Genomic DNA, 13,420 nt, shown 5'->3' with positions numbered 1-13,420 from the left:
GGGATTACTAAAATTTATATTTTATGGAATTAGATTCCTAAAATATAAGAGAAGTCAAGAGATTAATTGGAGATTCAAAAATTTTAAATATGGTGTGTATAAATTGACAATAACTTTTGACACTGTTTCGTTGTGGTTGTTTTTTGGAGGCTTAAGATGACAGGTTGAAATCATCTTCATGAGTGTCAAAAGTTGGTCAATGAGTACTTCAAAATTACTTTTGGATTAATTTCCATCACATTTATTATTTTTTCTTCTCTTTTAATCTCAATTTGATCGTTAATAATTTGTGGGCACTCATAAAACAATAGCTACATGTTTAAATTTCATTTGAAAACCGAATGTATTATACCTAAAGTATTAAACTTAACAAATTAATTAACCACGTGCTATAATATGAAGACACGAGATTGAATTTTCTTCTAACCCATTGAAATTGTCCTTCAATTGTTTAAAGATCTATAATTTTATTCTTATAATTCAATATTTACAATAATAAGGGTGAGCTAATTGAACTCTCAACATCTTAGTTGAAATACTATATATAAGATGTTTGTTTAGCTACAAATTTTTTAACAAAGCTTAAAACATGATAATGAAGTACCAAGACATGAGGACCATGGACAAATCAGTAAAATAGGCATGAAAAGGCTAAAAAGTTACAGGTTAAATGGTCATGACTGCTCTCTTTTGTTGGTCCAGGAAACAAAGATCTGCGGAACTTATTGAAACTATACAAAAGAAAACAGCCATTACATTCTTCAAAAGTAATTATTGCTACTTGCGTAAGAATATAACATGTGAACCAATTAGTAAATCAATCATACATACTGACAGTTAGAAGACATTTAACAATCGTAACATCATTCATAGATTTCGATTCGGATTAGCTGAAGTCATTTATATATTGGGATCCATTAGATTCTGGTAGTCTTGACTAATAGACTTGGATGATGGGAGATGGCAACTCATGAAAGTTCTGGGCAGAAATAGAAGAATAGATTTGATCAGTTCTCCTAGAGTTTTTATGAGTACCCTTTCAAGTGAATTGAGAAGGAGCTTCAAAAACAAAAATAAAAAATAAAAATTTACTAGACACTACCTTATCCTGAATTCAAATTCTAAATCAGCTACATTTCTTCTTGATGTCTACCTCTACCCATCTTGTTTTGTGCATTTTACTTAAGCTATTGTGTGCCGCCACATGCAGTGACAGTCAATTCAAACTGTTAGGTTCTAAAAGTTTAGAATAATTAACAAATCATGAGTACAAACTTGTCTAGGTATAGATCTTAGAGTCAATAGAGTTTATTAAATAATGCTCAAGGTGTTACAAGTAAGAACACAAGAAAATACAAGTTGAAGAGAGGAGGATTCAAATTTAGTGAAATCTGACCAATCAAAAATTAGATCCGACTGATCAAAAATTGCAGACATGAAATTTCTGCAGAATTCTATTTCGGCCCAAACTCTGTTTAAACGTTTTGGGTTTCAAGTGAAACACTTCTAGTATATAAAGGAAAACCTTAACTACGTTTTCAAAGATTTTCAAGAAAGAAAAGAGTGTATTTTGTGCCTCTAATTGTAGATCTAGGGTTTTGTATCCAAAGCTCTTTCAAGTCTTCTACGAGCAATATTCTTTGAAGAAACTCAAGATCCAGTGTTGTAGAAGTTGCTGCATCAAGATCAATAAGTGAAGGTGATCTGAAACCTTTGAGTGGAGTCTCAAAGTCACAAGTGTAAGGCGGCTTGTGTTGCTGTAAATCTAAGAAGAGAAGGAGTCCATGGATTCGTAGTTCACATGTGGTTGTGTCAGTAAGTTATTACATAAGGTAGCATTAGATTTAGGGTTAAATCTTTTGTAAAAACTTCAATTCTCTTACAGTGGATTTGGTTTACCTTGAGAATAGTTAGTTCAAATTCTCCCTAGGTTTTTACCTTGAAATGGTTAATTTCATTGGTTTTTCTAAGTAATCATATCGTGGTGTTATTTACTTTTCTGCATTTTTCCATGATATGATTTATTTGTGTTTAACCTAGATCTGAAAATTAATCTAAATAATCACTTGATTAATAAATTATGTTAAAAAATCTAGTTTAAGGGGTCTAAACAAACTCTCACAAACTCATCAAGTTAAATCATTTTCAGTGTTGCATTAGGAGAGCATAGAAAATCATTAGCAAGTAAGCATAAAAAGTACTTGAAAATAAGGAAAAGGTACTCTCTCTCTCTCTCTCTCTCTCTCTCTCTCTCTCTCTCTCTCTCTCTCTCTCTCTCTCTCTCTCTCTCTCTCTCTCTCTCTCTCTCTCTCTCTCTCTCTCTCTCTCTCTCTCTCTCTCTCTCTCTCTATATATATATATATATATTACTGGCGGTGTTCAAGAGGTGTGTTTGTAACGCCTAGGTTAAGGGAAAAAAAAAAAGTCAAATTATTTTTTATGCCTCACATGTGACCCCGCCAACCCCATATTTTCCAACCACTCATTCTCTCAAAAGATCTCCCTCACCCTTTTTAGCCGGCCCTCTCTCTCCCTTTTATTTTTCTTTTTCTTCTTTTCTTTTATTTTCACACAACACTCTTCTCTCACACTTCCTCACTCTCCCACCGGTACCCACTCCTCACCACCACCTCCACCATCTTTTTCCAGCGAAGTTTACTGGAAAACTCTTAAAAAATAGTTAAAGGCTCACTCATCCCTATTATTTGAGGTAAAAATTCATCATATTTATATTCTTTTGTTAGAGGTTCTTTTAATCTAATTTTTGGAAATGATATACATGTGATTTATGAGCTTCTTGGGTGATATTCTTGTGATTATGTATATGGGTTTTTGATTTGTGGACTTATTTGATGAGTGTATTTATGGTTATTACAAATAGTGGCTAACTAAGGATTGTTATGGTGAAGATTTAGGGGTTTTAGCTCTCTAATGTTGTTAGGACATATGAGATTTAATGTTAGGAACATATGTCAACATTTTATGTAATTGGCTAATCTTTTGACAAAATGCACTTTACTTGTAATTGGGTAGATCTAGGATGTGTTTAATGCTTCAAGAAATAAGGTTTCAAGTTCAAGTGTTAAAGCCATACAAGTCTGTCTGGGAACCAAGTCAAAAAGTATTGTTCATTAAAGCTCGACAGCTAGCATCTATCGAGATTTAAAGAGAGTTGTTTCAGGTCGAGGCTCGACAACTGCTCGATAGATAAGATATTTGTTGAGGTTTATGAAGTTCAGATTTTCAGTTCGGATTTTCATCTAATCCGTGAATGTATGTTTGGGCTTTCTTTTCTCACAACCCTAAACATATATAAGGATTATTTTAAGGACCGTAAAAGGTTACGCACAGCTACACAAGAGCACAATTTCACAAGTGTGAAGAAGAGTGTAATCGGAAACCTAGTTTGCCCTAGTTCTTCATTCTCTTCAAGAAGTTGATGTGTTTTGTACACCGTAGAGTTTTGTGACCAAGTAACTTCATGATCTTCATCGTGTGATGAATAGAAGAATTTTGCAGCCAACATCCTTCTCAAGTTGGTGATCAAGTTTCTAATATATCATAGTATCAAACGCTAGAAAATGTAGAAAATATTATCTGCCAAAACGAACAAATCGTATGCTACTAACGTAGCTATTAGAGAATATGAGAGAAATGGCTAGTTTCAAGTCCTTTTGGAGTTTTGACCATAGCTTTTCCGAGCTTTGGTCAAAACCTATGCAAATGATGTTCCTTTCTGATTTCCCAATATGTTGTAGAGTGGAAAAAGTATAGATGTTCGTGTTGGATCTTTTCCCATGACCAGTCATAAGATAGTCGGATTAGAAATTGTAAGAATGGGTTTTTGAATTTTCTGGATTGATTTTCTTAGTTAGCATCCAACAGGTCCAGAGTTGGTCACTCCATCCTTCTTTTTGCTCCATTTTTCTTTCCCTTTTATTTTACTCAGTCGGCTATAGTTTCCTTGGGTTCACCTTTTTGTGCTTGAGACTGAACTTGGGCCTTATATTTTAGTGGCCAATTTAATTCTTTGGGTGGCCCATTTTATGGGGCCCAATACATGCAGCCATATATATTTTTTTGTGGGTCTTTAAGGCCAGGTTTTGTATTACGGAGATTTGGGCTCTTACATCCAGTGTGGGAATCATACCTTAAAAACATTGGAGACATTGTAGAAAGACCTTTGCTGATATTTATCCATATAATTTTAGTACTTTAATTGAGTGCTTTTAAAAATATATATATATATATATATATTTTTTTTTTTGAGAATCCAAAGCTGAAGCATTTCATTAAGGAAGGCTGTGTAAGTCAGCCAAGAATACAGGTGTAAGGTCTGGTGGTACTTCTTCCATCCAGACGGACATTTGTTGAATAATGGATGCACGTCTAGCTAATGAATGTGCTAGCCTATTACACTGTCTCCTTACAAAAGAAAATTGAACCCTGGAGAAGTGGGAAGTAAGGAAAAAGATATCAGTTGTCAAGTTGCCGTAGTGTGTGAGTGAGTTTCTACCATCTTTTAGGGTCTTCACAAGTACTTCAGAGTCTCCTTCAAGTATCACATCGTCAAAACCAAGCTCTAAAGCAAACTCCATGGCTCTTCTTGCTGCAAGAGCCTCTACCTCAATGACTGATGCGGGCAGAGGAATCCGTTGGGAGAGTAAGGCCATGACCAGTCCAGCTCTATTGCGAATCACCACCCCTATTCCAGTAGTACCGTCCTCGGTAAAGGTTGCTCCATCAAAATTCAATTTGTAGCTGTGTGCCCCGGGTGTAGTCCATGTAGCTGCTGTGCGTTGTGCAGGGGGCAAAGGCAGTTCGGCATCGTCATCAGTATTGGGATTCAAATTGTGCCTTTGTGCCCCTGTTGTAGAGTACGAAAACAGAGTGGTACTCGTGGCAGCTTCAGTCAACCTTTCCCGGGCAAACTCAATTACCTTATTGAGAGGTAATGCAGGTTTACCCAGTCGTAGGTTATTGCGCCGATTCCACAATGTCCAGATCACAGTCATAAACAAGTCCGGGTCCTTATTACCTGCAAAAATACAATCAAAGATGTCAATAAAAGAGGTGCACGCCCTGAGCGTGCCATGATTCCACTTTGGCATTGAACTCCATAGGGGCCGTAGGTTAGGACATAGGAATAAGGCATGGACTGCATCCTCCTGCTGTGTTTTACAAGCATCATAGCAACCATCCGTGATGATTTTATGGCGGACTAGATTCAATTTAGTGGGCAGAGCATTTTTGCATGCCTTCCATGCGAGGTGTTTGATTTTATTGGGAACATGAAGACCCCAAATCCTCTTCCACAACGGCTTCAAAACTTCCACTTCAGACGGGCTTGGCTGTTTCCTGCATTGTTCATCATACAAGAATCTATATCCGGATTTGACCGTATACACCCCATCCGGATTGAAGGGCCACAGCAGTACATCCTCTTGAATGGACCTACAGATCGGCATGGTTTTTATAGTGGCCGCCTCAAAAGCCAAGAAATTTCTATCAATTGCATCCTCATTCCACACCTTATATACCAGGTCAATCAAATCACTAACCATAGTTAGGCCACTCCCCTCCACCTTTGGTGAGACAACCTTTGGTGTAGCTTTGGAAGGCAACCAATTGTCCCCCCAGATATATACTGATATGCCCGAACCTATTCTCCACCTTGCACCACGCTTGATCACATCACGCCCCTTCATAAGACTCTTCCAAGCATATGAAGCATTGGTTGGCACTTTGGCTTCCATCACAGATGTATTAGGGAAAAATTTAGCTTTAAAAACTTTGTAAAATAGGGAGCTCGTGTCATGAAGAAGTCTCCATGTTTGCTTGGCCAAGAGTGCTTCATTGAAAAGGGAGAGATCTTTAAACCCCAAGCCTCCTTGAGTTTTTGGCTTGCACAAATCTAGCCACTTCACCCAATGAATTTTGCGATTTTCCCCATGTTGTCCCCAAAAGAACCTACGGATCAAGCCTTCAATCTCATTACAAAGTGAAATAGGCAATTTGAAACAAGCCGTGGTGTATGTGGGGAGAGCCTGTGCTATTGCCTTTATTAAAATTTCTCTTCCCGCTTAGCTAAGTAATTTAGCTTCCCACCCTTGAATCTTCTTCCACACTTGTTGTTTAATATGTGTAAAACTCTCCTTTTTTCTCCGGCCCACAAGAGAGGGAAGGCCTAAATACTTCTCATATTGACGAACAACATTGACACCAAGCATGTCCTTGATCACCCCTTGCACCTCTTCGGAAGTGGAATTGCTAAAAAATAGAGTGGTTTTAGCTCTATTAATTTGCTGCCCCGAAGCACGCTCATATTTGGCCAATATCTCAAGCAAAGTTTGACATTCATCTTCCTTAGCCCTGCAGAAAATTAAGCTATCATCTGCAAACAGGAGGTGTGTTAGTTTAGGTCCATAACGACAAAGGGAAACTCCATGAATAGCACCTTCTGTGGCTGCCTTATTAAGTAATCCATGAAGACCCTCGGTGCACATGAGGAAGAGGTAAGGTGAGAGAGGATCCCCTTGCCTTAAACCTTTTGTAGGAGTGATGTGTCCGTGGGGTTGCCCATTAATCAACACGGAGTATGAGTCAGTGGTGATGCAAGCCATCATGAGGTGCACCCACCTATCTTGGAAGCCCATTTTAATCAAAACTCTCTCCATGTATGACCATTCAACCCTATTATAGGCCTTGGTCATGTCAAGTTTCAAGGCCATAAAGCCCAATTTTCCCGTATTGTGATTCCTCATGTAATGCAAAGTTTCAAAGGCTACCAAGATATTGTCTGAGATCAACCTATCTGACATAAAGGCACTCTGATGATCTGAAATGAGCTGAGGCATTATATCTTGCAAACGATTGGTTAGAACTTTAGCAAAAATTCTATACAAAATATTGCTCAAGCTAATAGGTCTAAATTCCGTTACATATTCTGGATCTTTTACCTTGGGAATCAATGTAATAAAAGAATGACAAAGAGTTTGAGGTAAAATACCAGAATTAAGGTAGTGCAAAATAGTAGTTGAGACATCTGAACCAACCAAGGACCAATAGCTCTGGTAGAACAAAGGAGGCATCCCGTTCGGGCCGGGTTCTTTCAAGGGGGCCATTTGTTTCAAGGCAACCTCTACTTCCTCAATGGTGAAATCTGCCTCAAGTTTCACATTCATTTCATTTGTCACCACATGTGGGATTGTATCAATTACTTCCTCAAAATTGCTTGGTTCTTCCGAAGTGAAAAGTGTCTCATAGAAGCTAACAATTGTATCACATATTTGATCTTGGCTAGAGCACCATCTCCCTTCTGCATCATATAATTTTGTGATATAGTTCCTTCGGCGTTGCTGGGACGCTTTAGTGTGGAAGAATCGGGTATTTTTATCACCATCAGAAAGCCATAATGTTTTTGCCCGCTGCCTCCACATAATAGCTTCTTTATCAATCAGCAAATTTACCTCATCCTCCAAGAACTTCATCCGGCTTGAGTCCCCAGTTCGAAGAGCTACCTGTTTAGCCCTCTATAATTGTTTACGTTTTACTTCAAGCTGTTTTCGAACGTTGCCAAAACACTTCTTGCTCCACCGAGATAATTCCTGTCCACATTTATCAATTTTTGTTATCACCCCTGAGTCCCATGGTTCAGAATTTCTCGCACTCCACACAGCCTCTATAGTCTCAGTGCACCCTTTGTCTGTCATCCACATTTGTTCGAATCTAAAGGGTTTTTGAAAGCTGCAATCCATACCTTCCATAGAGATCCAAAGGGCCTTATGATCAGATGTTGTAACATCAAGGTGGTGAACCTTTGTACCCGGAAACATTAGGAACCACTCATTGGTAGCTAAAGACCGATCGAGTCTCTCCCACACAGTGAAATCTAAGTAGTGTTTATGCCAAGTAAAAGGGAAGCCCACAAATTTTAAGTCTATGAATCCACATTCGTCCACCACATCCCTAAAAGGTTGCATCTGGTTGTGTGGACGTGAACGCCCTCCTTGTTTTTCTGATTGGCGTGTGATCTCGTTGAAGTCACCGGCACATAACCATGGAGATGATCCACGGTTTTTTAGAGAACGTAACTTTGCCCATGATTCATGTCTCTTGTGTGTCTCGGGTTCACCATAGAATCCTGTGAAACGCCACTCATTCTCCTTATTTTTGTTAATCGTGGTGTCAATGTGATTTATAGAGAAAGTCTCAATGTCCAAGGGAAACCCTTCCTTCCAAAAAATTGCCAAACCCCCTGCTTTATTCTTCCTTGGAACTTCAAACAAATTCTTAAATTGGATTCGTCTTTGTACCTGTTCTAGCCTAGCTTTATCTGTCCATGTTTCGGCTAAAAACACGACAGAGGGATCTTTTGCCCACACCAAGTCTGCAAGCTGATCTTTTGTACGTAGGTTCCCAAGCCCACGATAGTTCCACACTATCAAACTCATTGCTCTTGGCGGGGCTGAACACCAGCCTCCGCCAATATCTGGATGTTTTCTTCATCAGTCTGGGAAACCACATGTCTTTTTTTGGGCAACTCAAATTGTTGTTGTGTACTTGGTAAAGCCCTTTTCATGCCCTTCACTACTTTTTCTGTTGATGTATGTTCCACGGCAGCCCTAGGAATACGTTTCCAAGTAGGTGAGGGTTTAGGGGTGGGTGATGATGTGGCCAATTTTATGGTAGTGTGAATATTGGGGGATGGAGATAGGGTCGGGTTGGAATTTTGAGTGGGATTGAGTGGCAATGTGGTCAAGTTAAGGGTAGTTTGAGATGGGGTCAGGTTAGGATTGTGAGTGGGGTTTAGTGGTGTTGTAGCCAAGTTAAGGGTAGTTTGAGTATTGGATGATGGAGGTGGGGACATGTTAGAATTTTGAGTGGGACTAGGGGATGATGTGGCCAAGTTATGGTTCGGTTGATTATTGAAGGGTGAATTTTGAACTGCGTTAGAGGACATAGGACAATTGGGAAGGTGTGTGTTTGGTTTAGGAAGGGTGTGGTTTTCTGAGGGTGACGTGGCTTCCTTATTAAGTATGGGTAAGTCAAATTTCTGTAACTCACGATCAATCTCTTCAATATGGCTATCAAGCTGATTCTCGGACATAAAGGTGGGCATTATTTTCGGACATTGATGATTTGGGTCAACCGTGTGGTGATCATTATGGGAAGTAAATGCAGAATTTGAAAGATTTGTAACGTTTCCATGATTAGCGCTTACCATATTTGTTCTCCGTTGAGCTGTATCAGCCCTGGTGGTCGGCGCTTTTCCTTGGTCACTGGACTTCCCCTGTTCTGCCGAGATACCTCCCTTTTTGGTGTAGAAACCTGGCACCGAAACTACTGATTTACGGTTGCCTAGCATAGGGGGTGCTCGTAACCATGCTCCATATTCTCTGTCCGCCTCAGTTAAAGTTCCTTCACTATCAATCCATGTCTCACAGTCCTGATCGTTATGGTTGAGGTGCCCACACTAGTAGCATATAGTAGGGAGCCTCTCATATTTGAAAGACACCCATAGTTCTTTATCATCATCCAGCGATATCACTCTTCCTCTGCTTAGGGGCTGAGTCACATCCACCAAAACTCGCACTCGCATAAACCCTCCACACTCCTCCGTCTGTGGTTGTTTTTGCACTTGCCCAACTGTTTCGCATAAGCTCTCTGCAACTACTGTGGTCATGAATTTTGCAGGTATTCCATGCACTTGAACCCAAAAAGGAGTATGGGTAAATTCAAGTTCATGGACCTCACGAACTCCATCATACCGCTGCAAAACCATGAGGTGTTTATCAAAACTCCATGGTTCATTAGCGAGTATATTATCTACCTCAGTCTTACTCTCAAATGTGAATAGGACAATATGGTTTCCGAGGTTCTTGATTTTAAATCCATTTTTCAAGCGCCACAAGGGTGTAAAGGTTGCAGCAATGGCATCAATATTCAACACTCTCTTCGTAAGAAACTTGGCAGCAATGATAAAAACTGGAGCAGCCAACTCATTATGCAATTTGAATTTTGGTCCTTCTCTGTTCGAAATGGACAAACCAGTCCATCGCTTCGTGAGATCTTCCATCGGAGGTAGAATATGTGTTTCCCAAAACCCCGAAGTAAAAAACCCTACTAGCCTTAGAGTAACCGTGTTACACTAAGGGACTACAACACCTCCTAACAGGGACGGCAATTCTACTGTCTAGGATAAGATGGGGAACCCAACTTTCCGATCAACAGAGAAACGGTAGCCTCTGTTTTTAGAAAATCCGGATTTGAATCCTCCTCTCGATTGTTACAACAATTGAATTACTAGAAAAAAAAAAAAAATTTAACTAAACCATTGAACGATGAAAATCTGTTTAAGATTATTTCACAAAAGAAAATATCTGGACAACCATCAGAGAAAAAAATAGCAATACTGCAATAGTCACAACAAAAGCTTCTCAATATTTCAAAAGCAACAATGATATACAAGAAAAAAAAAAAAAAAAAAAAAAAAAAAAAGAAGAAAAAGAAGAAGAAGAATTGAACAAAAAGTTCTATAAATAAACTAAAATTTCTTATTACCCAAAGAAAGAATGAGAGAGGGTGAATGAAATAATTACAAGCTCTACTATTTATACTACAAAAAAGAGCAGTTACTTCATCAAAAAAAAAAAAAAAACAGAGCAGTTACAAAGAACGGAGAAAAAGGGTGGGAAAACTAAATACTATAATGTGTAATAGTACACAAGAACTGCCAATGGCTTTGTGAAACCTATAGATTTCTTGTTAACAGACTCCAATTCTCGCACGTGTTGAACGTGTCTATCACTTAAATGAGACGGTGTCATTTCTCGCAAGTTTTTTTCTCTTCTCACTTAAGCAAACGAGGTCATTTGCATCTTTTGCCTTGTTCTTCTAAAATGCTGTCATTTCCTCTGTTTCATTTCTTTGCTTTCCTTCAGTTATAGCAAAAAGTTTCATATATTACATGTCCAATTCGCAAAAAAGATTTTTGTATTTCTCAACTTAAAAAAAAAAAAAAAAATTTAAGAAAACTAGATGTTTTGAACTAAGTCAATTTTTATATTATTGTCACATATTTAGTAAATAGGAGCCATTTGGTATGACATTTTAAACAATAATTTTCAGTTTTTAAACAACATTATACGTATTTTTACATATTTTTTTACTCATACGCATTTTCAAAATATACAAACAACATTATTAGAACAGCGTTACCAAAATATTATATCTTTTATCTCGTATGTAGCAAATAAGCTACTAAAAAACTATAGGATACCGAACTTATACTATATGCTATAATCTGTCCTGCTTGTGAAATAGAGAGACCTAATACATATTTCCATATTAAAGTTCGCTGAAATCCAAAAAATCCATATTAAAATATACGCTCAATCACGTTGGGGACCCGGGCCAGGGCTCCCCTGCCCCAAATGTCTCCCGCTTCGAATATATTACAAAGTAAGCTAAATTGTTCAAATTCAGCTGAATTTGATCAATTGCCCCCCTCCTCCCAAACATCTCGCATTTTTTTAAAGCCTAAGTAGGGCAGACTACCAGTTGGGTCATTTACTACTACTATCTGGGTTGCTTTATTTTTTGCTAAACTCGTCCGTGGGTTGCTTTATTTCTAACAAGTAAGCTTCTGTTTCATCAGACCCTTTGAGTGTATTGAGAAGTTAGTTTAATTGTGAAAAACTCACTCTTTTGGGTGTTAGACGGTCAGAGCGATGAAAGCCATCCACTACAATTGTGTATGGGCATTTTGAGACAGGCTTCTCCAAATATTCCTACTCTTTTTCTCTACTCCCAAGATCACCTTTCAAAGGCATAGCTGTCACTCCAATGCTTTATCCTCTAGGGACATCTACCACCATTCTCATATATATTCACTCACATATAATATAATATAATACTCCCACGTGTATCTTGGTGTCATGAATGCAAAATTTAATGTTAGCGTAATATATTCTCTATTAAATAGTAAAAAAATTACACACAATCACCTTTTAACATAAACCAGTTCTTAAAAAAAAATTGCTAATGGATGCTCTTAAAATGGAAAAGGAAAAAAAAAAAAAAACAATTAATATTTTGACAGTTTTTTTTTTCATTTCTCATAAAAATGATATCAAAATTTTCCTAAAATAGATTGTTAATAATTGCCCTAAGAGTACTTGTTAACATGACTACTCTTTTATTTGCATTTTAGTTCTTATATTTGCAATGGTAGAGTAAGGAATTTTTTTTTTCTAAGGGAGCCAAACTATATATAATAAAATTATTAAGTTGAAAAAAAATCATGACTAAAAAAGGTCAACAATCTTTTATTTCATAAATTAACTTTAACTCAACAAAGTTCTACCTTACCTTCTTTTATGCTACTAAATTATTAATAATTGATTTTTAGAATCAGATTATTTTTAATCCTTACTTCTATTTTGATATGGCTCAAGTTTGAAATGTTCATCAAGTTGATTAATGTGGATATTAGTTGTTGTAATCCAAGATCACATTCTAAGAAAACAAGATCTATTATTTTTTTTTTATTCACAACTTTGGGTCTTTCTAGAGTTTCAACATCTAAAATTTCAACATTTGAAATCTAGAATGAGCGATAACCTCTAAATCTTAAAATCTTTTTCTCTTCGTATGTGAATATGAATCTGTGGATGATTTTCTGTAAATTACATTAACTATAAATTCTAAATTAAATTTTATAATCTAGTTATATATGTAGTCTTAAGAAAATTGTAGAATTGAATAGCTCACTATAATAATTCCATATGCTAGTATCATATAATCTATATATATATATATATATATATAAAACCGAAATCTATGAAACTCCCACAAATTTCCATGTCAGCACAATATTTAAATAAAATTATTTTTGTTTAGTCCAAACTTAATAAGGAGTGAATTTCTAACAAGTCTAAATTAAATTCAAAATCATCATTATCATTAATATTTAAATAAAATATAAAACCGAAACTTTTGAAGCTCTCACAAATTTCCACGTCAGCACAATATTTAAATAAAATATAAAACCAAAACCTCTGAAGCTCCCACAAACTCATTGTAGGGACACGATTCTTTGGTGGCCCAACAACGACGTTGGGCTCGCGCGTGAAAGATCCCCCACAATGATATTTGTAGAGAGTGGGCTTGAAAGACTAGGGTTGGGTCACGGGGCGTTAGTTCAGGCCGGGCTTTAGATGAACCAAAACAAGAAAAGGCTTTAGTTTGGATATTCAGGCCTTACACCTTTGTAACTTGAGAGATTTGGCTCCTCGGATCATGTCCGAGGAGCACTAATGTTTTCTCCGGTTACCCGACGGTGGGTTCTTGATGGTGGAGCGCACATACTATTCGGGCATTCTCATTCCTGGAGTTTTTTCCAGGAGGTGAGATGGGG

At 37.4% G+C, this 13,420-nt stretch overlaps 1 protein-coding gene across 1 annotated transcript; it reads right to left on the bottom strand.

Moving 5' to 3' along the window:
• Positions 1–7,532: 7,532 nt before the first annotated feature.
• LOC126727704 (uncharacterized) lies at positions 7,533–8,453 on the bottom strand. Its single transcript, XM_050433628.1, has one exon. It carries the CDS (start codon positions 8,451–8,453, stop codon positions 7,533–7,535), a length of 921 nt encoding a protein of 306 aa, XP_050289585.1.
• Positions 8,454–13,420: the final 4,967 nt, after the last annotated feature.

This window comes from Quercus robur, chromosome 5 (assembly GCF_932294415.1).
Source record: "Quercus robur chromosome 5, dhQueRobu3.1, whole genome shotgun sequence".
NCBI lineage: Eukaryota > Viridiplantae > Streptophyta > Magnoliopsida > Fagales > Fagaceae > Quercus > Quercus robur.
This window is presented reverse-complemented; position numbering and strand designations above follow the sequence as displayed.